This window comes from Dendrobates tinctorius, unplaced genomic scaffold, assembly GCF_039654945.1.
Source record: "Dendrobates tinctorius isolate UK_male_01 unplaced genomic scaffold, ASM3965494v1 ptg000147l, whole genome shotgun sequence".
Lineage (NCBI taxonomy): Eukaryota > Metazoa > Chordata > Amphibia > Anura > Dendrobatidae > Dendrobates > Dendrobates tinctorius.
Genome location: NW_027361814.1, coordinates 20586953 through 20608561, shown reverse-complemented (window position 1 = coordinate 20608561; position 21609 = coordinate 20586953). Strand labels below are relative to the sequence as shown.

The window sequence follows — 21609 nt, the reverse complement described above, 5'->3', positions numbered from 1 at the left end:
GAGCGGGAGAGAGCGACGAGTGAGAAGGGGCGCAGGAGCGGGAGAGACAGCGACGAGTGAAAAGGGGAGCAGGAGCGGAAGAGACAGCGACGAGTGAGAAAAGGCGGAGGAGCGGGAGAGACAGCGACGATTGAGAAGGGGCGCAGGAGCGGGAGAGACAGCGACGAGTGAGAAGGGGCGCAGGAGCGGGAGACAGCGACGATTGAGAAGGGGCGCAGGAGCGGGAGAGACAGCGACGAGTGAGAAGGGGCGCAGGAGCGGGAGACAGCGACGATTGAGAAGGGGCGCAGGAGCGGGAGAGACAGCGACGAGTGAGAAGGGGCGCAGGAGCGGGAGAGACAGCGACGAGTGAGAAGGGGCGCAGGAGCGGGAGACAGCGACGAGTGAGAAGGGGCGCAGGAGCGGGAGAGACAGCGACGAGTGAGAAGAGGCGGAGGAGCGGGAGAGACAGCGACGAGTGAGAAGAGGCGCAGGAGCTGATGAGACAGCGACGAGTGAGAAGAGGAGCGGGAGAGACAGCGACGAGTGAGAAGAGGCGCAGGAGCGGGCGAGACAGCGACGAGTGAGAAGAGGAGCGGGAGAGACAGCGACGAGTGAGAAGAGGAGCGGGAGAGACAGCGACGAGTGAGAAGAGGCGCAGGAGCGGGCGAGACAGCGACGAGTGAGAAGAGGAGCGGGAGAGACAGCGACGAGTGAGAAGAGGCGCAGGAGCGGGCGAGACAGCGACGAGTGAGAAGAGGCGCAGGAGCGGGCGAGACAGCGACGAGTGAGAAGGGGCGAAGGAGCGGGCGAGACAGCGACGAGTGAGAAGGGGCGAAGGAGCGGGCGAGACAGCGACGAGTGAGAAGGGGAGCAGGAGCGGGCGAGACAGCGACGAGTGAGAAGGGGAGCAGGAGCGACGAGTGAAAAGGGGAGCAGGAGCGACGAGTGAAAAGGGGAGCAGGAGCGACGAGTGAGAAGGGGAGCAGGAGCGACGAGTGAGAAGGGGAGCAGGAGCGACGAGTGAGAAGGGGAGCAGGAGCGACGAGTGAGAAGGGGAGCAGGAGCGACGAGTGAGAAGGGGAGCAGGAGCGACGAGTGAGAAGGGGAGCAGGAGCGACGAGTGAGAAGGGGAGCAGGAGCGACGAGTGAGAAGGGGAGCAGGAGCGACGAGTGAGAAGGGGAGCAGGAGCGACGAGTGAGAAGGGGAGCAGGAGCGACGAGTGAGAAGGGGAGCAGGAGCGACGAGTGAGAAGGGGAGCAGGAGCGACGAGTGAGAAGGGGAGCAGGAGCGACGAGTGAAAAGGGGAGCAGGAGCGACGAGTGAAAAGGGGAGCAGGAGCGACGAGTGAAAAGGGGAGCAGGAGCGACGAGTGAAAAGGGGAGCAGGAGCGACGAGTGAAAAGGGGAGCAGGAGCGACGAGTGAAAAGGGGAGCAGGAGCGACGAGTGAAAAGGGGAGCAGGAGCGACGAGTGAAAAGGGGAGCAGGAGCGACGAGTGAAAAGGGGAGCAGGAGCGACGAGTGAAAAGGGGAGCAGGAGCGACGAGTGAAAAGGGGAGCAGGAGCGACGAGTGAAAAGGGGAGCAGGAGCGACGAGCGAAAAGGGGAGCAGGAGCGACGAGCGAAAAGGGGAGCAGGAGCGACGAGCGAAAAGGGGAGCAGGAGCGACGAGTGAAAAGGGGAGCAGGAGCGACGAGTGAAAAGGGGAGCAGGAGCGACGAGTGAAAAGGGGAGCAGGAGCGACGAGTGAAAAGGGGAGCAGGAGCGACGAGTGAAAAGGGGAGCAGGAGCGACGAGTGAAAAGGGGAGCAGGAGCGACGAGTGAAAAGGGGAGCAGGAGCGACGAGTGAAAAGGGGAGCAGGAGCGACGAGTGAAAAGGGGAGCAGGAGCGACGAGTGAAAAGGGGAGCAGGAGCGACGAGTGAAAAGGGGAGCAGGAGCGACGAGTGAAAAGGGGAGCAGGAGCGGAAGAGACAGCGACGAGTGAGAAGGGGCGCGGGAGAGACAGCGACGAGTGTGAAGGGACGCAGGAGTGACAGCGACGAGTGAGAAGGGGCGCAGGAGCGGGAGAGACAGCGACGAGTGAGAAGGGGCGCAGGAGCGGGAGAGACAGCGACGAGTGAGAAGGGGCGCAGGAGCGGGAGAGACAGCGACGAGTGAGAAGGGGCGCAGGAGCGGGAGAGACAGCGACGAGTGAGAAGGGGCGCAGGAGCGGGAGAGACAGCGACGAGTGAGAAGGGGCGCAGGAGCGGGAGAGACAGCGACGAGTGAGAAGGGGCGCAGGAGCGGGAGAGACAGCGACGAGTGAGAAGGGGCGCAGGAGCGGGAGAGACAGCGACGAGTGAGAAGGGGCGCAGGAGCGGGAGAGACAGCGACGAGTGAGAAGGGGCGCAGGAGCGGGAGAGACAACGACGAGTGAGAAGGGGCGCAGGAGCGGGAGAGACAGCGACGAGTGAGAAGGGGCGCAGGAGCGGGAGAGACAGCGACGAGTGAGCAGTTAGGAGCGGGAGAGACCGTGACAAGTGAGGAGAGGCGCAGGAGCGGAGAGACAGTGACGAGTGAGCAGCCAGGAGGGAGAGACAGCGACGAGTGAGCAGGGGCGCTGGAGTGGAAAAAGAGTGACTTGCAACAGAGGGTGCAGGAGGGGCGAGAGCGACAAGCGAGAGGGGCGAGAGCGACAAGCGAGAGGGGCCACAAGAGGGGAGAGAGCGACAGGCGAGAGGGGCCGCAGGAGGGGAGAGAGCGACAAGCGAGAGGGGTGAGCAGTAGAGGGAGATACAGCAACTAGAAAGAGGCTGCGCAGGAGGGGGAGAAGGAGAGGCTAACAGAGAAGGCAAGAGAGTGCTAGAGGAAGAGAGTGCACAAATAGGAGCTAGAGAGCGTGAGCCATCTCCACCTTACATGTAGACTTAGATACAGACAGCACCGCCCTACAGAACAGATGTGTGGAACGACTTATAACGTCATACATATCACAGCCATGAGGGCGGACGCCGCTCAGACGACACAGGGGATGCAGACCGATACTTGAAAAGACGCAATCTCACCTTGGCGGTGTGACAGGTCACAATCTCCGCTGCCACCCACATACTGACATTGTCTGCGAATCGTAACATCTGGAGCAGATACTTGTCCTGGGTGCAGTTAGGGGAGAAGAGACTGCAAACCTCGGCCGGAAGAGTCTCCACCGAGAACGTCCTGTGAAGTCCAAAACAGAAGAGAAGATGAATATCCCCAGAGACGACGGCCAAAATGCAAAGTTTATTACAAAATTACCGAACATTTCCAAATACAACTATCAGATTCATTTTTACTTGATGCCAAGTTGTGTTTCTTTGCTTCACTTTTGTCTGATATTAGGGATACAAGGACTTTGTCCCTTGCCTGGCATGTCCATCACCAACCGGCTGTTCGGCAGTTAGTACAATGTATAAAAGGGAATCCGTCACCAGGTTTTTGCCACCCAATCTGAGAGCAGTATAATAGAAAGACAGAGACCCTGATTCCAGTGATGTGTCACTTACTAGGCCGCTTGCTGTATTTTTATAAAATCAGTGTTTTATCGGCAGGAGATTATCACTAGAGGACTAGTAATGTTGCCATGTAGTTCTCCACACTTCTCATGAGCCCTGTACAACTCCACCCCCACCACTTATTGGCAGCTTTCTGCCTAGGCACAGTGTACCCAGAAAGCTGCCAATCAGTGGTGCGGGTGGGTTTATACAGGGCTCAGCATTCAGAGAACTGCTAGATCTGCAGCAGTTAAAACAGTAGTTTTATAAAAAAATGCAGTAATAAGCCAAGTTACACATTTCTGGAATCAGGGTCTCTGCCCCTACATCATAAGGGTGAGCAAAAACCTGGTGAGAGATTCTCTTCAAATTCAAGGAATGACTAGTGCCATAATAAGGAATACTGATGCCCTACAGGACTACGGTTTTGTGCAGAGAACTCCCAATCCAGGCTCAGAACAATGGAGACACATTTATTTGCACAGGAGCTGCATACTCAAGGCACCACAATAGCTCCGGCTTCACTTTGTAGATGGAATATAAATATTAATTACGAAAAGTGGACAAAATGGTTATTTGCCAAAACGATTGATAGAATAGAGCTTGTACGTGGCAATTATTCCAGAGACGGGAAGCAGTCGTGGGGAGCGGTCCCACCACAGCTGGATCCTTTCATCACTCCTATTAGCCAAACAGATCAATATGCTTGTCCTGTTTTGGCTTAAAGACGTCAGAATCTGCGCCCCCCCACACTCCCTACAACAAGGGGGTCAGAGCGTTCTCCTGGGCACTGTGCCTCTTCATCTCACACCTGGAGGTCATTATACCAGGACACCTGCATCAGCCGTGAAGATCTCGCTTGGCCCAGAATTTGTTTTCCTCTCCCCCCAGCACAAAGGCGCACAACCGGGCTGTGACTACACCTGACCTTGGCTCATTATCTCCAGACTTACTTTGGAACATTGCCGGATTTGTCTTTAACTCCTAGTGCCCGAGAGTTCAAGAAGTTGACAGGATGGCACTTCTGAAAGATTTCCTAAAAATCACAAATGGAATAAAGAGTCATTAGACATTTAGTAATAAGGAGAAATCTGAAGGCGCAGAAAATAAGATCAGATGTAATTACAGCGTTATAATTAATAGAATCAGAGGCAGCAGTCTCGTGTCATCCGGCTCATCATTCATCACTCGCACAGCGTCACTGACATGATTATATTCAATAACCTGCAAATGGAAGAGACTGAGGTCATCAATTCCATAATCATTTAGTACATCGGCGGTCTGCAGTCTAGTACAGATGCTGCTGCCGGTCAGTCAGGCCGCAGTCTACTACAGATGCCGCTACCGCCGCCGGACGGCCTGTAAGTCTACTACAGATGCCGCCGGACGGCCTGCAAGTCTACAACAGACGCTGCTTCCCCACCGGTCGGGCCACAAGTCTACAACAGACGCTGCTACAGACGCTGGTCGGCCCGCAAGTCTACTACAGATGCCGCTACCGGCACCGGTCGGCCCGCAAGTCTACTACAGACGCCGCTACCGGCACCGGTCGGCCAGCAAGTTTACTACAGACGCTGCTACCGCCGCCGGACGGCCTGTAAGTCTACTACAGACGCTGGTCGGCCCGCAAGTCTACTACAGATGCCGCTACAGACGCTGGTCGGCCCGCAAGTCTACTACAGACGCCGCTACCGGCACCGGTCGGCCAGCAAGTTTACTACAGACGCTGCTACCGCCGCCGGACGGCCTGTAAGTCTACTACAGACGCTGGTCGGCCCGCAAGTCTACTACAGACGCTGCTTCCCCGCTGGTCAGGCAACAAGTCTACACCAGACGCTGCTACTGCCACCAGTCCGCCCACAAGTCTACTACAGACGCTGCCACAAACGCCGGTCGGCCCGCAAGTCTACTACAGACGCGACTACCGCCATCGGTCGGCCCGCAAGTCTACTGCAGACGCCGCTACCTCCGCCGGTCGGCCAGCAAGTTTATTACAGACGCAGCTACCGCCGCCGGACAGCCCGTAAGTCTACTAGAGATGCTGCTTCCTCGCCGGTCGGGCCACAAGTCTACAATAGACTCTGCTACTGCCGCCGGACGTCTGGCAAGTCTACTACAGACGCAGCTACCACCGCTGGTCGGCCCGAAAGTGTACTACAGACGCTGCTACCTCCGCCAGTCGGCTCGCAAGTCTACTACAGACGCTGCTACTGCCGCCGGACGGCCCACAAGTCTACTACAGACGCAGCCGGACGGCCCACAAGTCTGCTAAAGACGCTGCTTCCCTGCCGGTTGGGCCGCAAGTCAACTACAGACGCTGCTACCGCCACCGGACGGCCCGCAAGTCTACTACAGATGCTGCTACAGTCACCGGATGGCTTGCAAGTGTACTACAGACGCCGCCAGTTGGGCCGCAGTTTACTACAGACGCTGACGCCGCCAGTCGGGCTGCAGTCTACTACAGACGTTGATACCACCAGTTGGGCAGCAGTCTACTACAGACGCTCACACCGCCATTCGGGCCACAGTCTACTACAGACGCTGACGCCGTCAGTCAGGCTGCAGTCCATTACAGACGCTGACGGCGCCCAGTTGGGCCGCAGTTTACTACAGACACTGACACCGCCAGTCGGGCCACAGTCTACTACAGACGCAGACGCCGCCAGTCGGGCTGCAGTCTACTACAGACGTTCATGCCACCAGTTGGGCGGCAGTCTATTACAGACGCTGACGCCGCCAGTCGGGCTGCAGACTATTACAGACACTGACGCCGTCAGTTGGGCGGCAGTCTAGTGTAGATGTCATTACCGCCAATCAAGCTTCAGTCTGGTGTAGATAATGCCACCAATCAAACCACAGTCTAGTGTAGATGCTGCCACCAGTCAGGCCTAAGTCTAGGGTAGATGCCACCGCCGATTTCTCTGAAGTCTGGTACAGATGTCACCTGCCAGTCCACACCTTAATGTAGATGCCATTGGCAGTCTATCCGCAGTCTAGCGTAAATGGTTCCACAGGTCATTTTGACTCTCCTGTATTAACAGTTCTGCTAGTCAGTCCACAGTCTAGTGAAAACAATGCCACATGTTAATCAGCAGCCTTTTAAAAGCTTCGGTCAATCCACAGTACATCTTATGCAAAGCATGCCAAGCTGAAAATGTTATCTGAAAATTTACATTTTATTCATTGACATCCTTAGGTTTGTACATATGAACCTTGGAGCACTGGGGTCCTGGGTTCAAATCTCTCCAAGGACAATATCTGCAAGGAGTTTGTATGGTCTCCCCGTTTCTGTGGGTTTCCTACAGGTTTCCTCCACACTCAAAACACATACTGATAGGGAATATAGATTTTGTGAACCCCAATGGGGACAGCGATAACATCTGTAAATCGCTGTAGTATATGACAGCGCTATATAAGAGAGAAAAATGAAATATAAGTCTCTGTATGACTGTGCATGCAGATAGAGCAACATTAGGACCGCCCACTGGACTCTTTATAGAGCCACTAAAAATTAATTGTTGTTTAATGGAAAAGGGAAACAGTCAAATGTGATAGCATCTCACAAACTATGGTGTATATAAGGAGCGGGTACGGACCCTTCTCTTCTGGACTGGATTTGGAACAAGGTAAAGGGGACGCCCATTCTCCTGACTGGTGGGCTTCCTAACATAGAGCACCACCAGACAGTTATTAGATCAGTGTGTCCAGCTTTATTGTGGCCTTTGGAGTTGATTCAATCTGACAATGTGCCCTCCAGACTAAAAAAAAAAAAAAAAAAAGCACCACTGCAGGCTGGTCAGTCCACAGTGTGAAGAAAACCACAACACCGGTCAGTGCCCCGTATAGCGCACTTACCGCAGTCAGTGCCCCGTATAGCGTACTCACAGCGGTCAGGGCCACGTATAGCCTACTCACTGCAGTCAGTGTCCCGTTTAGCGTACTCACCGCAGACAGTGCCCCGTATGGCGTTATCACTGCGGTCAGTGCCCTGTATAGTGTAGATGCTGCAATCAATCCACTGTATTGTAGACGTTGCAGTCAGTCCCCTGTATAGTGTATGCGCTGCGTTCAGTCCCCTGTATAGTGTATGCGCTGCGGTCGGTCCCCTGTATAGTGTATGCGCTGCGGTCGGTCCCCTGTATAGTGTATGCGCTGCGGTCAGTCCCCTGTATAGTGTATGCGCTGCGGTCAGTCCCCTGTATAGTGTATGCGCTGCGGTCAGTCCCCTGTATAGTGTATGCGCTGCGGTCAGTCCCCTGTATAGTGTACGCGCTGCGGTCAGTCCCCTGTATAGTGTACGCGCTGCGGTCAGTCCCCTGTATAGTGTACGCGCTGCGGTCAGTCCCCTGTATAGTGTACGCGCTGCGGTCAGTCCCCTGTATAGTGTACGAGCTGCGGTCAGTCCCCTGTATAGTGTACGAGCTGCGGTCAGTCCCCTGTATAGTGTACGAGCTGCGGTCAGTCCCCTGTATAGTGTATGCGCTGCGGTCAGTCCCCTGTATAGTGTATGCGCTGCGGTCAGTCCCCTGTATAGTGTATGCGCTGCGGTCAGTCCCCTGTATAGTGTATGCGCTGCGGTCAGTCCCCTGTATAGAGCATTAGCTGACTCTGGACAGTCCTAGGTGTCAGTAGTTGTGATCACAATTTATGTAGAAACAATAGGTGCAGAGGCGCCTGGCTGACCTCACTGCCCCATCAGCTCATTAATCTCATTGTGATACTGCCTCCTTCATTTGGTGATCAGGGGGTCTCCAGAACCAGAACCTCTACCAAGCAAAGCTTCGGTCATCTCACTATGATGTGTAAAAAGCTCTCTCTAAACTGCCAGATACCCGGAGCAGTCACCGCAGAAGGGAAGCCGGCTGGTATAAGATCTGCCATCTGCAGCAGTATGGGGGGAGCTTTAGTGCCCTCTAGGGGTCAGTGATGAAATTAGTCTCATAACAAAAACACACTCGCTCTTGCGAACAAAAGCCGATTGGCTGTCATGTGCCGGTCAGTATATAGTACAGTAAATAAGTGCAATAATACAGTAAAATAAAGACAATTAGGCCTATGTGCACACGTTCAGATTTTTCGCGGGAATTCCGCAACTCCCTGCCCGGGAAATACGCTAGAATTCCGCATTTTATAATTCCCGCGTATTTCCCACGTTTTAGCTAGCATTTTGCAAGCGTAATTAGCTTGCAGAATGCTAGCGTCTTCCAAGCGATCTGTAGCATCGCTTGGAGAACTGATTGACAGGTTGGTCACATGCGTCAAACATAGTGTTTGACAAGTGTGACCAACTTTTTACTATTGAGGCCGCCTATGCAGCATCAGTAGTAAAATGATATAAAAGTTAAAAATATTAAAAAAAAATAAAAAATCGTGTTTTTCTCACCTTCCAGCGTCCTGCGCAGCGTCCCCGATCCTCGTGATGCTCCCGGCAAGTCCCGTTCCAAGTGATGCCTTGCGACAATGACCTTTGATGACGTAGCGTAGCGAGGAAGCTAAGTAGCGAAATGCGCGTTGGGGTCCCGTTCTCCACTTATAGTAAGTTTGGGTCTTGGCTTTATTTTACTTTTTGGACATATTTATCCTTGCACATGTTTGTCTGCCTGGCTCAATGATTACTGGCAACCTGCCATGTTTGACATATGATTAAGGCCTCTATTTTCTAATGCCCATATGGTAGATCTGATTTCAGGATCACCTCATTTTTTATAGGCCTATGAATTTATTTGGGTGGTTGTTTCTATGCACTATGGCACTTTAACTTTTCACTGTGAGAAATTTGTAATTTTTGTAACATTTTGCAACTTTGCACTATTGCATATTTTTTGATATATACACAACATGAGGCCAATCTATATGTTTATATGTGCAATTGTCCCTATATTTGCCAACTGGTTACCCTTTCACTTTTATGTGGATACTAAGTGTCGCTGATTCCCTTATATACTGTATTTTCTGATTGATTCATTATTAATCTGTATTTTTTGGATTTAAACAAAATTATAATTCTTAATGTATTGCTCCTTATTCCATAGATTTCAGAAAGGCAGATTTTAAGGGACTCAAAGAGAATTGGAGGGATCCAATGGCTGGATATCCTTAAGGACAAAAATGTACAGGAAGGATGGGAAATCTTGACAAATGAGATTCTCAAAGCACAATTGTTAACAATTCCAAAAAGAGGGAAGAATAGGAAGCATTTAAGGAAACCAGGATGGATGAACACAGAACTTAAATGCATGCTAAAAAGGAAGAAAGAAATGTTTATCAAATGGAAAGAGGGAGGCATACCTAAAGAAGAACATAATGCTGTCTGCAGAACCTGCAGGGTACAAATCAGATTATCTAAAGCTGATAGTGAATTAAGGCTTGCAAGAGATGTCAAAAGCAATAAAAAAGAATTTTGGGGATATGTCAAAAGTAAAAGAAAAGTCAAAGATGCTATAGGATTTTTACAGGATAAAAATGATGAAATGGTAAGAAAAGATGTTGAGAAGACTGAACTTTTAAATTCCTATTTGGCATCTGTTTTTTCTCAGAAAGGAAATGTAGGATCAACTGTTCTTCACTGTCCTATTAAATAGGAATAGAAGAATCCAGGATATCTATAAACAGAAAGATAGTGAGGAAACACTTAGCTAGCATACATGAATTCAAGTCTCCAGGTCCAGATGAATTACACCCCAGAGTACTGAAGGAGACAGAAGAAATTTTTGAACCACACTTTATAATCTTTGAAAATTCTTGGAGGAGAACAGGAGAAGTTCCAGAAGACTAGAAAAGAGCAAATGTTGTTCCTATCTTCAAAAAGGGGAAGAAGGTGGATCCAGGGAACTATAGGCCGGTGAGTGACTTCTATACCAGAAAAGGTCTTTGAACAAATTATTAAACATGTATGTAAGTACCTAGATGAGAATGAAGTGATTAAACAGAGTAAGCATGGGTTTACAACTAATAAGTCATGTCAAACTAACTTAATTTCCTTCTATGACAGTATCACTGACTGGGTGGATCAGGGAAATGCTGTAGATATAGTATATCTTGACTTCAGCTAAGCATTTGACAAAGTATCTCACACCATCCTTATTGAAAAAATGACTAAGTATGGAATGGACAAGGCAACTGTTAGGTGGATTCATAACTGGCTTAGTGATCGGACCCAAAGAGTGGTCGTAAATAGCTGCACATCCAGTTCGATGAATGTCTCAAGTGGGGTACCACAGGGTTCTGTCCTGGGCCCTGTATTGTTCAACATCTTTATCAATGATTTAGATGAAGGAATTGAGGGTACACGGATTAAGCTGATGACACAAAGCTAGGAGGGATAACTAATACTAGAGAAGAGAGAGAGGGGATTCAAAAAGAAATAAATAAATTGGAGCAGTGGGCAGCAACTAACAGAATGGTTTTTAACAGGGAAAATGCAAAGTACTACATCTGGGCAATAAAAATGAAAAAAGCATATACAGAATGGGAGGAATAGGGCTAAGTGACAGCACATGTGAAAAAGACTTTGTTATAGTAATAGATCATAGAATGAACATGAGTCAACAGTGTGATGCAGCAGCAAAAAAGGCAAATGCAATTCTGGGATTAACAGAAGCATAAAGTGTAGATCACGTGAAGTCATTATTGCCCTCTACTCCTCTTTGGTCAGACCTCATCTGGAATACTGTGTCCAGTTTTGGGCACCACATTTAAAAAAAAAAAAAAAGACATCAACAAACTGGAGCAAGTTCAGAGAAGAGCGACCAGAATGGTGACCGGTCTGCAAACCATGTCCTATGAGGAACGGTTACAGGATTTGGGAATGTTTAGCTTGCAAAAGAGAAGACTGAGAGGAGACTTAATAGCTGTTTGCAAATACCTCAAGGGCTGTCACATTGTAGAAGGATCATCTTTATTCTCATTTGCACAAGGAAAGACTAGAAGCAATGGGATGAAACTGAATGGGAGGAGACACAGATTAGATATTAGAAAAAACTTTTTGACAGTTAGAGTGATCAATGAGTGGAACAGGCTGCCACGAGAAGAGGTGGTGAGTTCTCCTTCAATGGAAGTCTTCAAACAGAGGCTGGACAGACATCTATCTGAGATGATTAAGTGAATCCTGCATTGTGCAGGGTGTTGGACCAGATGACCCAGGAGGTCCCTTCCAACTCTACCATTCTATGATTCTAGTATTCTAAAATAGCAACTTACAAATATAATGTGAATAAGGGTTACCTATAACCGACTAACTGAAAAAAAAAACCCCTATTAAAATATAACTTTTATTAAATACAAAAATGACAATATAAAATTGCACAGATATCTCCTATTTTAAAGTCTAGTAAAAAATGGGCTATTATAATGCTGGAAAGAGATAAGGTATAACAGTTAACCCCTTAGCGACCGCCGATACGCCTTTTAACGGCGGTATTTAACTGTACTAAAACCACAGCGCCGTGAATTCACGGCGCTGTGGAGAAAGTAAATAGCTACCCCCAGTGTCGGATTTTCTCCGGGGTCTCGGCTGCCGGGGGTAGCCGAGACCCCAGAGAACATGAATCGGTCGGTTTTTACCGACCCCGCTTTTGCGATCGCCGTTATTAACCCTATATCGGCGACCGCAAAAAAAATAAAAGAAGCCGCGAATGTGCATTAAATTTCTCTTTCCTCTGATGTGATTGCACATCAGAGGAGAGAGAACTAGGGTCCCCGATCCCCCCCGGTATCTCTCCATGGTCCAGGGTCCCCTCCCGGTGGTCCCGCCGGCGTCCTCCGGTGGGCGCCGCCATCTTGGATCCGGAGAAAATGGCGGGCGCAGTGCGCCCGCCGGGAATCTGCAGGCTCCGGCTGGCAGATTCCATTAATTCATTTTGATCACGATGATAAACTATCATCGTGATCAAAATAAACAAAATAGTACATAATCCCCCCCGTTTATCACCCCCTTAGTGAGGCCAACATAACGAAATAAAAAAAATATTTTTTTTTTCAGTTTTCCGTTAGGGTTGGGCTAGGGTTAGGGCTCGGGTTAGAATTAGGGTTAGGGCGAACTAGGATTAGGGTTAGAATTAGGGTTGGGATTAGGGGTGTGTTGGGGTTAGGGTTGGAGCAAGAATTGAGGGGTTTCCACTATTTGCCAACTTTGGGGGGGGGGGGGGTCTAAAAAAAAATCACTTTTGTGGAAATAAAAAATACTTTTTATTTTCACGGCTCTGCGTTTATAAAATTCTGTGAAGCGCTTGGGGGTTCAAAGTGCTCACCACACATCTAGGTAAGTTCCGTAAAAGGCCTAATTTCCAAAATGGGGTCACTTGTGGGGGGTTTCCACTGTTTAGGCCCATCAGGGGCTCTGCAAACGCAACATGACACCCGCAGACCATTCCATCAAAGTCTGCATTCCAAAATGGCACTCCTTCCCTTCCGAGCTCTCCCATGCGCCCAAAAAGTGGTTTCCCCCCACATATGGGGTATCGGCGTACTCAGGACAAATCGCACAACAACTGTGGGGGTATGATTTCTCCTGTTACCCTTGTAAAAATAAAAATTTGGGGGCGAAAAGATCATTTTTGTGGAAAAAAAAATGGATTTTTTATTTTCATGGCTCTACGTTATAAACTTCTGTGAAGCACTTGAAGGTTCAAAGTGCTCACCACACATCTAGATAAGTTCCTTAAAGGGTCTAGTTTCCAAAATGGGGTCACTTGTTGGAGGTTTCCACTGTTTAGGCCCATCAGGGGCTCTGCAAACGCAACATGATGCCCGCAGACCATTCCATCAAAGTCTGCATTCCAAAATGGCACTCCTTCCCTTCCAAGCTCTCCCATGCGTCCAAACAGTGGTTCCCCCCACATATGGGGTATCGGCGTATTCAGGAGAAATTGTACAACAAATTTTGTGGCTGATTTTCTCTTTTAACACTTGTGAAAATAAAAAAAATTGGTTCTGAAGTAAATTTTTTGCAAAAAAAGAGTTAAATGTTAATTTTTTCCTTCCACATTGCTTTAGTTCCTGTGAAGCACTTAAAGGGTTAATAAACTTCTTGAATGTGGTTTTGAGCACCTTGAGGGGGTCTAGTTTTTAGAACGGTGCCACTTTTGGGTATTTTCTATCATGTACACCCCTCAAAATGACTTTAAATATGATGTGGTCCCTAAAAAAAAATGGTTTTATAAATTTTGTTGTAAAAATGAGAAATCGCTGGTCAACTTTTAACCCTTATAACTTCCTAACAAAAAAAAATTTTGCTTCCAAAATTCTGGTGATGTAAAGTAGACATGTGGGAAATGTTATTTATTAAGAAATTTGTGTGACACATCTCTCTGATTTAAGGGCATAAAAATGTAAAGTTTTAAAATTGCAAAATGTTCAAAATTTTCCCCATATTTCCGCTTTTTTCATAAATAAACACAAGACTTATCGAAGAAATTTTACCACTAACATGAAGTACAATATGTCACGAAAAAAAAATCTCAGAATCAGCGGGATCCATTACAGCGTTCAAGAGTTATAACCTCTTAAAGGGACAGTGGTCAGAATTGTAAAAATTGGCCTGGTCATTAAGCTGCTAACTGGCTCTGTCGCTAAGGGGTTAAACCAAATCTAACCAGCTGGATCTGCCAATACAATCATATGGTCAGAAAAATCTAAATCCAAGCAGTTAAACTGCAAAATACTATTCTAGCCCAAAAACCTAAAAAAATGGAAAAAAAGGGAAATGGACATAAATATATAAAAATTGATAATACGTGCTACCATCTGATAACAATTTCACTCAGCTGATGTGAAGAAAAGAGTGACCTGGCCCTATACAAAATGACTGTCTGAACACCTACCTAGGTGCGGAGGTTGGCACCCTAAGAAATACGAGAATGGCGCCCCTGCCCGTGCGATGGCTATCCCTAATCTCCTATATCATCTTATAAGACGACATTAGAAACAGAGGGCCAGACGGCCTGTATCCATTTGCTTAGAATATCTTCATGAATGCGGTAAAACAGATTTATACAATCATATATGGATGTGAGGAAAGAGAACTATCCAGCAGTGGGTCGGTATCCATTAAAAACGTGTTCAAAGATCTATATATAGGGAACAAGAACAATGTGAAATCATTTAGGGAGATCAAGGCCCTCGAGAATTATGTTGTTCCGAGTGGCCTAAGAATTAACATTTTTCCATCACCCAGATTGGCGAGCCCTTAACTTCTACAGGCGTGGCAGAGGGAATCGATAGCCTCCTCATGTAGGTTTATGAAAATCCTGATTGAGGAAGAGAAGATCAATTTTGAACGTACTGGTAAAATATTGAATGAATTGATTGCGAAAACCCTCACACATAAATCGGACCCAGACTTTACTAGGAGAGAGGCAATTCTCCAAACTTCTATTGAAAAGTTTCAGACTACGATCCAATTCCTTAGGGATTTTAACGAATTCAAAGAGAATAGAGTCTATAATTTCCTGGTCACACAACCAAGGGTGTATACAGATATCTCATCATCTGAGACAGATAATTCCGATAGGGAGAGGTCTAGCTCTAGAGGCAGAAGGAGACAGAGGGGCAGGGAGAGAGGCAGAGGAAACAGACACAGATGGCAGGGCCGAGATTTGCGTGTGGCCCAACAGGTGGGGGTATCAGTAGGGCAACCAACCCAGTTAAATACCCAGACAAATGGAACAAATATATCACCTCAACAACCATCTTCCTCATTACAGCCTGCAGCATCCTCCTCTTTTTTGGAACAGAAGGCCCCATTCGGTTATCAACTGAGAAACAGAGTGAACTAAAGGGGCCAAGGCCTGACCAAATCATTAACCTTAGTAATTATATACTGTCTCTGAATGAACAGAGGGTCCTTCTTCTGAAGGGCTTGTCATTTGTACCTACTACCAGGTATGACCCCTTTAGATGGGTTAAGGATATCTATTTTCGCACGAAAACTCAAATGGCACAAATTCTATCTCCAGAAAGATAGAGAGAAATGTGATAGACTGGGAATTGCCATTGATGATTTAGAAACTATGAATACATTAACCGACATATTGGTGGAAAATGAACGTGATGAAACCATGGGTCCATTCACATCTCTTAAGCTCAACAATACTAGGTTGCCCCCTGGGGATGAGGTGGATTGCATTGACATTTTCTTGAGGGTTGTTGAGGAAGAATTGACTAAAATTCATCCCAATATATCAAAAGGGGAAAGGGAATTGAATCTCTCTGAGACGACAGCACTCAACCTATTGGAGAATAACAAGGAGATCGTAATAAAGCCCTCTGACAAAGGGAGCAACCTAGTTATTATGGACCATGAACAGTACACTGCCATGTGTCACTCATTGTTGAGGGACAGAGATAAATATGAAGTTCTAGAACATGATCCTACTTCTCAATATATGGACAAACTTAGAGATATTCTGATGACTGGTCTGGACTTGAGACTGATTACCAAGAATGAATTTGATTTTCCTTGTCCCTCCTTTCCCCTGACACCTGTCTTTTACTGCCTACCAAAAATCCACAAGGGGGTCAATCCCTTGAAAGGATGGCCCATTGTCTCGGGGGTTGATTCAATGAGTCAAAACATTGGGACGTATATTGATAAGATCCTGCACTCATTTATTACATCATTACCATCTTATCTAAGAGACACGTCTGACCTTCTCGTTAAACTTGAGTGTATCAATATCAACTTGAGTGTATCAATATCAGTTCAGAGACATATCTAGCATCAATAGATGTTGAAGCTTTGTACAGTAATATTCCACATTTGGCAGGTGTCAGGGGGGTGGAATTCTTTCTTGGTACAAGGGCAATGCAGTTAGTGGCACATAACATTGTGGTGGAATTGTTGGTGTATATCCTTAATCATGACTACTACCTCTTCAATGGCAGAACCTACCACCAGCTCAGGGGGACCGCTATGGGGAGCCCTTGTGCCCCATCTTATGCTAATCTCTTCCTGGGCTGGTGGGAGGAGACCAAGGTCTTCCTGGAGGAAGCATGGTGGTACCCACATATCCTTCTATGGTCGAGATTTATTAATGACGTGTTCATCCTGTGGTCTGGTTCACCAAGTGAATTTCATAGGTTCATATCTTGTTTAAACCAGAATGATAATATGCGGTTTACATCTGAAATACACAGTGAGACTATCACGTTTCTCGACCTTCAGATAATCAAAAATGGAGAGCGGGGTATCACTACAAAGACGTTTAGAAAACCGTCATCCATGAATAGCCTCCTGCGTTGGGACAGCTATCATCCTGGCCCCCTTAAAAGGGGAATACCCAAGGGACAATTTCTACGCATTAAGAGGAACTGCTCGGATGGGCGAGATTTTGATACACAAGCCCATGACCTGGGGCGGAGGTTCCGGCAGAGAGGGCATCCGAGGGATTTAGATTGTGAGCCCTATCGGGGACAGTGGTGGTGATGTGTGCAAACTGTAAAGCGCTGCGGAATTTGTTAGCACTATATAAAAATAAAGATTATTATTAAAGATTATTATGTAATTAATAAAGCATGGGATCATGCGGTAGGATATAATCGTCATGATTTACTACATCCAACCCCAAAGGAGGAGTCATCAGATATATTGAGAATTATAGGCATGTTCGATGACAGATCTAATGAGGTGCAGGGTATACTGAGGAGACACTGGGGAATCTTAAGGACTGACCCAGAACTGAGAGATGTCATTCCACCTACACCCCAGATAATATACAGGAAGGGGAGATCCATACGGGATAGGTTGGTTCATAGTTTCTACAATAAACGGAGACCAGAAGGCACATGGCTGGATCGTAAGCCATGTGGAACGTTTAAATGTGGCAGTTGCAAATTCTGTCCTTGGATCAATAGAGGAAAATCATTCAAACGTACTACATCAGGAAAAGTTTACTATATGCAAGACTTTGCAAACTGCAAAACAGAAGGTGCAGTCTACATGGCCACGTGCTCCTGTCCACGTAATTATATAGGAAAAACCAAAAGGGAATTCCGCAGATGAGCGGGGGAACATTTGGGAGATATAAAACATGAGAGAGATACACCCCTGGTGAGACATATAAAATTAGAACATCATAATGATCCAAAAGCGGTGTCCTGCTGTGCCCTTGAGGTAGTGCGGCGTAACCCACGGGAGGGAAACTCGGATAAGTCATTATTAAAAAAGGAATGTCAGTGGATATTTAGACTACGTACTCTTGTGCCGGATGGCCTCAATGAACAACAGAATTACTGTTGTTTCATTTGATTCTTTGTCCATTACCATGAAGCCATGACTATGACTAGGTCCGGTGACCTAGTCCTTTACTATGATTAGGATATGATACTTGATTTGAATGTACCCCAAAATGGTAGTTCTTACACTTGTTTACAGTCCTGTATATGCTATGGTTTTGGGCATGAGGTTAAAATGAATAAAAAAATGGTATATTCTTGATGGATATATAAGAGATCTAAAATTATAAATCATGTTCCTATATGCATTTCTGGTGAACATTAAAGGGAAGGTGCCGTGTTTTTTCATAATTTAATGTAAAAAAGAAAATAGTATAAAAAGATATTGTCCCCTAAGCTTGACTCAGTGGTGGGTATGTTTTTTTTTTTTTTACTGTATTAATGCAGCCACTGGGGAGTGCCATCTTACCTTTCTGGCTGCTGAACGACACTTTCCATGCTCATTTACAGCAGTCCCTGGGCATAAGACATAACGGTCGGCTCCCCACCCCTATCTGTATCATTGCAGCAGCATCAGGAGTGAACTGGGCACGCCTCTGTGGGCAGCTCAATTCACAGCTGTAGGTGTGGCCAGGCACCATCTTATTAGAGCCCAGTGCTTTCCTTTTAGCTCCATTTACACTCTATTGCAAGCCCCGGATGCTGTACTGTTCCAGCATAACAGGGCTTGGATGTTCACTCTGCACATACCAGCTGCAGGAGAGGATACAGGACGAGCTCCTGGAGAACGAGCTGCTCTTTCCAAAACACCCGACCAGCTGCTGCCCCTGCTCTTGCAAAACATAGGAGGAGCTGCTCCCTGCTGTTTCAAAACACTTGGCCATCTGCTAGACATCTAATCCTCTCCTGTGTGATACTGACTGCTGAGCCGTGTATCTAATCCTCTCCTGTGTGATACTGTGCTGAGCCGTGTATCTAATCCTATCCTGTGTGATACTGACTGCTGAGGCATGTATCTAATCCTCTCAGTGTGATACTGACTGCTGAGCCGTGTATCTAATCCTCTCAGTGTGATACTGACTGCTGAGGCATGTATCTAATCCTCAGTGTGATAATGACTTCTGAGCCATGTATCTAATCCTCTCCAGTGTGATGCTGACTGCTGAGCCGTGTATCTAATCCTCTCCAGTGTGATGCTGACTGCTGAGCCGTGTATCTAATCCTCTCCTGTGTGATACTGACTGCTGAGCCGTGTATCTAATCCTCTACTGTGTGATACTGACTGCTGAGCCGTGTATCTAATCCTCTCCTATGTGATACTGACTACTGAGCCGTGTATCTAATCCTATCCTATGTGATACTGACTGCTGAGCCGTGTATCTAATCCTATCCTGTGTGATACTGACTGCTGAGCCGTGTATCTAATCCTCTCCTGTGTGATACTGACTGCTGAGCCGTGTATCTAATCCTATCCTGTGTGATACTGACTGCTGAGCCGTGTATCTAATCCTATCCTGTGTGATACTGACTGCTCATCCAAGTATATAATCCTCTCCAGTGTGAGACTGACTGCTGAGCCGTGTATCTAATCATGTCCTGTGTGAAACTGACTGCTGAGCCGTGTATATAATCCTATCCCGTGTGATACTGCTCTCCTGAAATACTCTGTGCTGCTGATACCCTGCTCCTCCACCACATATCTCCCTCTGTGCCCCCCATAGACCAGTACACTGCTCTCCTGAAATACTCTGTGCTGCTGTCTCCCTGCTCCTCCACCATATATCTCCCTCTGTGCCCCCCATAGACCAGTACACTGCTCTCCTGAAATACTCTGTGCTGCTGTCACACTGCTCCTCCCCCATATATCTCCCTCTGTGCCCCCCATAGACCAGCACACTGCTCTCCTGAAATACTCTGTGCTTCTGTCACCCTGCTCCCAGAATCCTTGCTGCCTGTCATCCTCGGTGACCGAAGACCCCATTCCTCTCCTCAGATCCTGTCCTGGCGATGTGTGAAAGCGAGGCGACAGGGGCCCGATATATGGTGGAAGGAGCAGGGTGACAGCAGAACAGAGTATTTCAGGAGAGCAGTGTGCTGGTCTATGGGGGGCACCCAGTTCAGTGCCAGGGATTGTACATAGAGCGCTGTGTTTTATACACATGGATGGACCGTCTGCTCCACAGAAATCCAGGAAACATTTCTGCTGATTGATGGCCTGTTCTGATCCAGACTTTGCATGCAAAGACAGTCAGTAACTTTGCAGGCCCCATCAAAATGGCTGCTCACTGTGTTCCAAAATGTCATCCTCTCTTTTCCCTTAGCAAACACCCAGAAGGGGAGGAGAGGAGTGACACCACACCCATGTCAGCAGATTCCGCCCATAATTACTGCAGGGCAGTAACGTGAGCTAGTTGTACACTAGGTTTTTGTGCCAAATTTCAGTAGCTGCTCCCCCTAGTGTTATCAAGTGGAAATGCCAAACTTTTTAAAATTATTTTTCATATTTTACAAAATTAATAACAAATGATAATATTTTTTTAAGAAAATGTATACATTAATTCTACACATTTTCTCAATTGCTGAAAAAAATGTTTTTGGATGGCACCTTCCCTTTAAGTATACATGAACTCTGCCTATTTATATAACATATGTGGTGGTAGTCACTGTTTATATTTATAGAGCCTAATATAATAATGCTCTTGTTGTGCGAATAATATAATTAAATAGCCTCACAATTTAGGGCATGCGCATGTCCGTATCAGGATAATGCGTCATAGGAATGAATTTACCTATATGCTTGCGGGGTAGAGAGCATGAAGAACAACGTCCCTACTGGATTATTGGTACTTCAGAAGCGAGGACGCCGCTTATATGAGCTGTAATATGCTCCCATGTGACTACACTGCACCTGCGCAATGATGGAGATTGCGGTGACTGTAGCCTAATCATGTGACTCTCCCAGCGTCTGGACACTGAGCAGTCATGCGCAATGAAACAATGAGGACACAGTGGTATTGGTAGGCAAACATACTGTGTGTCTCTAGCGCTGGGCCTGCAGGTGCTGACGTCAGTGTGAGAGCAGCAAATGCTGTGAGCTGATCATGTGACTCCTCTAGCGTCTGGACACGGAATGGACATGCGCAGTGAGAATGTCAGGACACAATCTGCCGGGAAACATACATTGTGCTTCTAGTGTTGTGGCACCAGGTGGGGACACTAGTTTGGAAACAGTGAATGCTGGGAGTGATACAGGTATATAAGGGGGGAATGGTAAGCTACAGGTGCAGCCTTATCAACTGGATTAGTCTCCACTGCCAGACCGCTCTGACCAATATGCATCTCTCCTGATGAACCCGCAGTAGGGGAAACGCGTTCAGAGTGTGCGGACTATATCTGAGGAATGATGTTATCATGGACCTTATGGCTATCATTATGAAGGAGTATATATGCACAGATAAGTACTGTTTTTTTTTGCATGTATGGGCTTACTGCTGTCAGTATCTGGTGATACAAACTAGGGGTATGGTATATATCTGATATCTGCAGTGGCTGCTAATTTACACTGAGGCTTGTAAATCTGGCATATTCAGTGGTGTCTCTGATTGGTTCTAGGATTTCTGACAATTTGATATCAGATAAGCCTTTTTTGTTTACCTACTATTGATTTATCATTGTGTTTAAGGGGCATTTCTTTATGCCCCTTTCTTTAAGGGCACATTGTCTTGCTGTGACAATTTATATATACTTCATATACATAACAGTGGTTTTGGGAAAAGGGCCGAAATTGCTACTAATTTATATGTAACTGGTTCTACTGTATGTGAGTGTTATGCATTTATTTAGACTGTCTGGACTTTCTACCTTTCCTCACATCCATATATGATTGTATAAATAGGGAGTTTTGTGTACTCACCGTAAAATCCTTTTCTCCGAGCCAATCATTG

At 47.1% G+C, this 21609-nt stretch overlaps 1 protein-coding gene across 3 annotated transcripts in view; it reads right to left on the bottom strand.

Moving 5' to 3' along the window:
- KNDC1 (kinase non-catalytic C-lobe domain containing 1) overlaps positions 1-21609 on the bottom strand; it is a 138584-nt gene that overhangs the window by 24446 nt on the left and 92529 nt on the right. For 2 of the 3 annotated variants that reach the window (XR_012220437.1, XM_073546518.1), the window contains exons 25-26: positions 4447-4529; positions 3029-3179 (exon numbers count right to left, since the gene is read on the bottom strand). Coding sequence is in view for 2 of the 3 variants with exons in the window: in XM_073546518.1 (XP_073402619.1) it covers positions 3029-3179; positions 4447-4529 (234 nt within the window). In the remaining variant the exon portion in view is untranslated. Of the gene's footprint in view, positions 1-3028; positions 3180-4446; positions 4530-4577; positions 4718-21609 lie in introns of those variants that run through there. The other variant, XM_073546519.1, reaches the window with a different exon arrangement.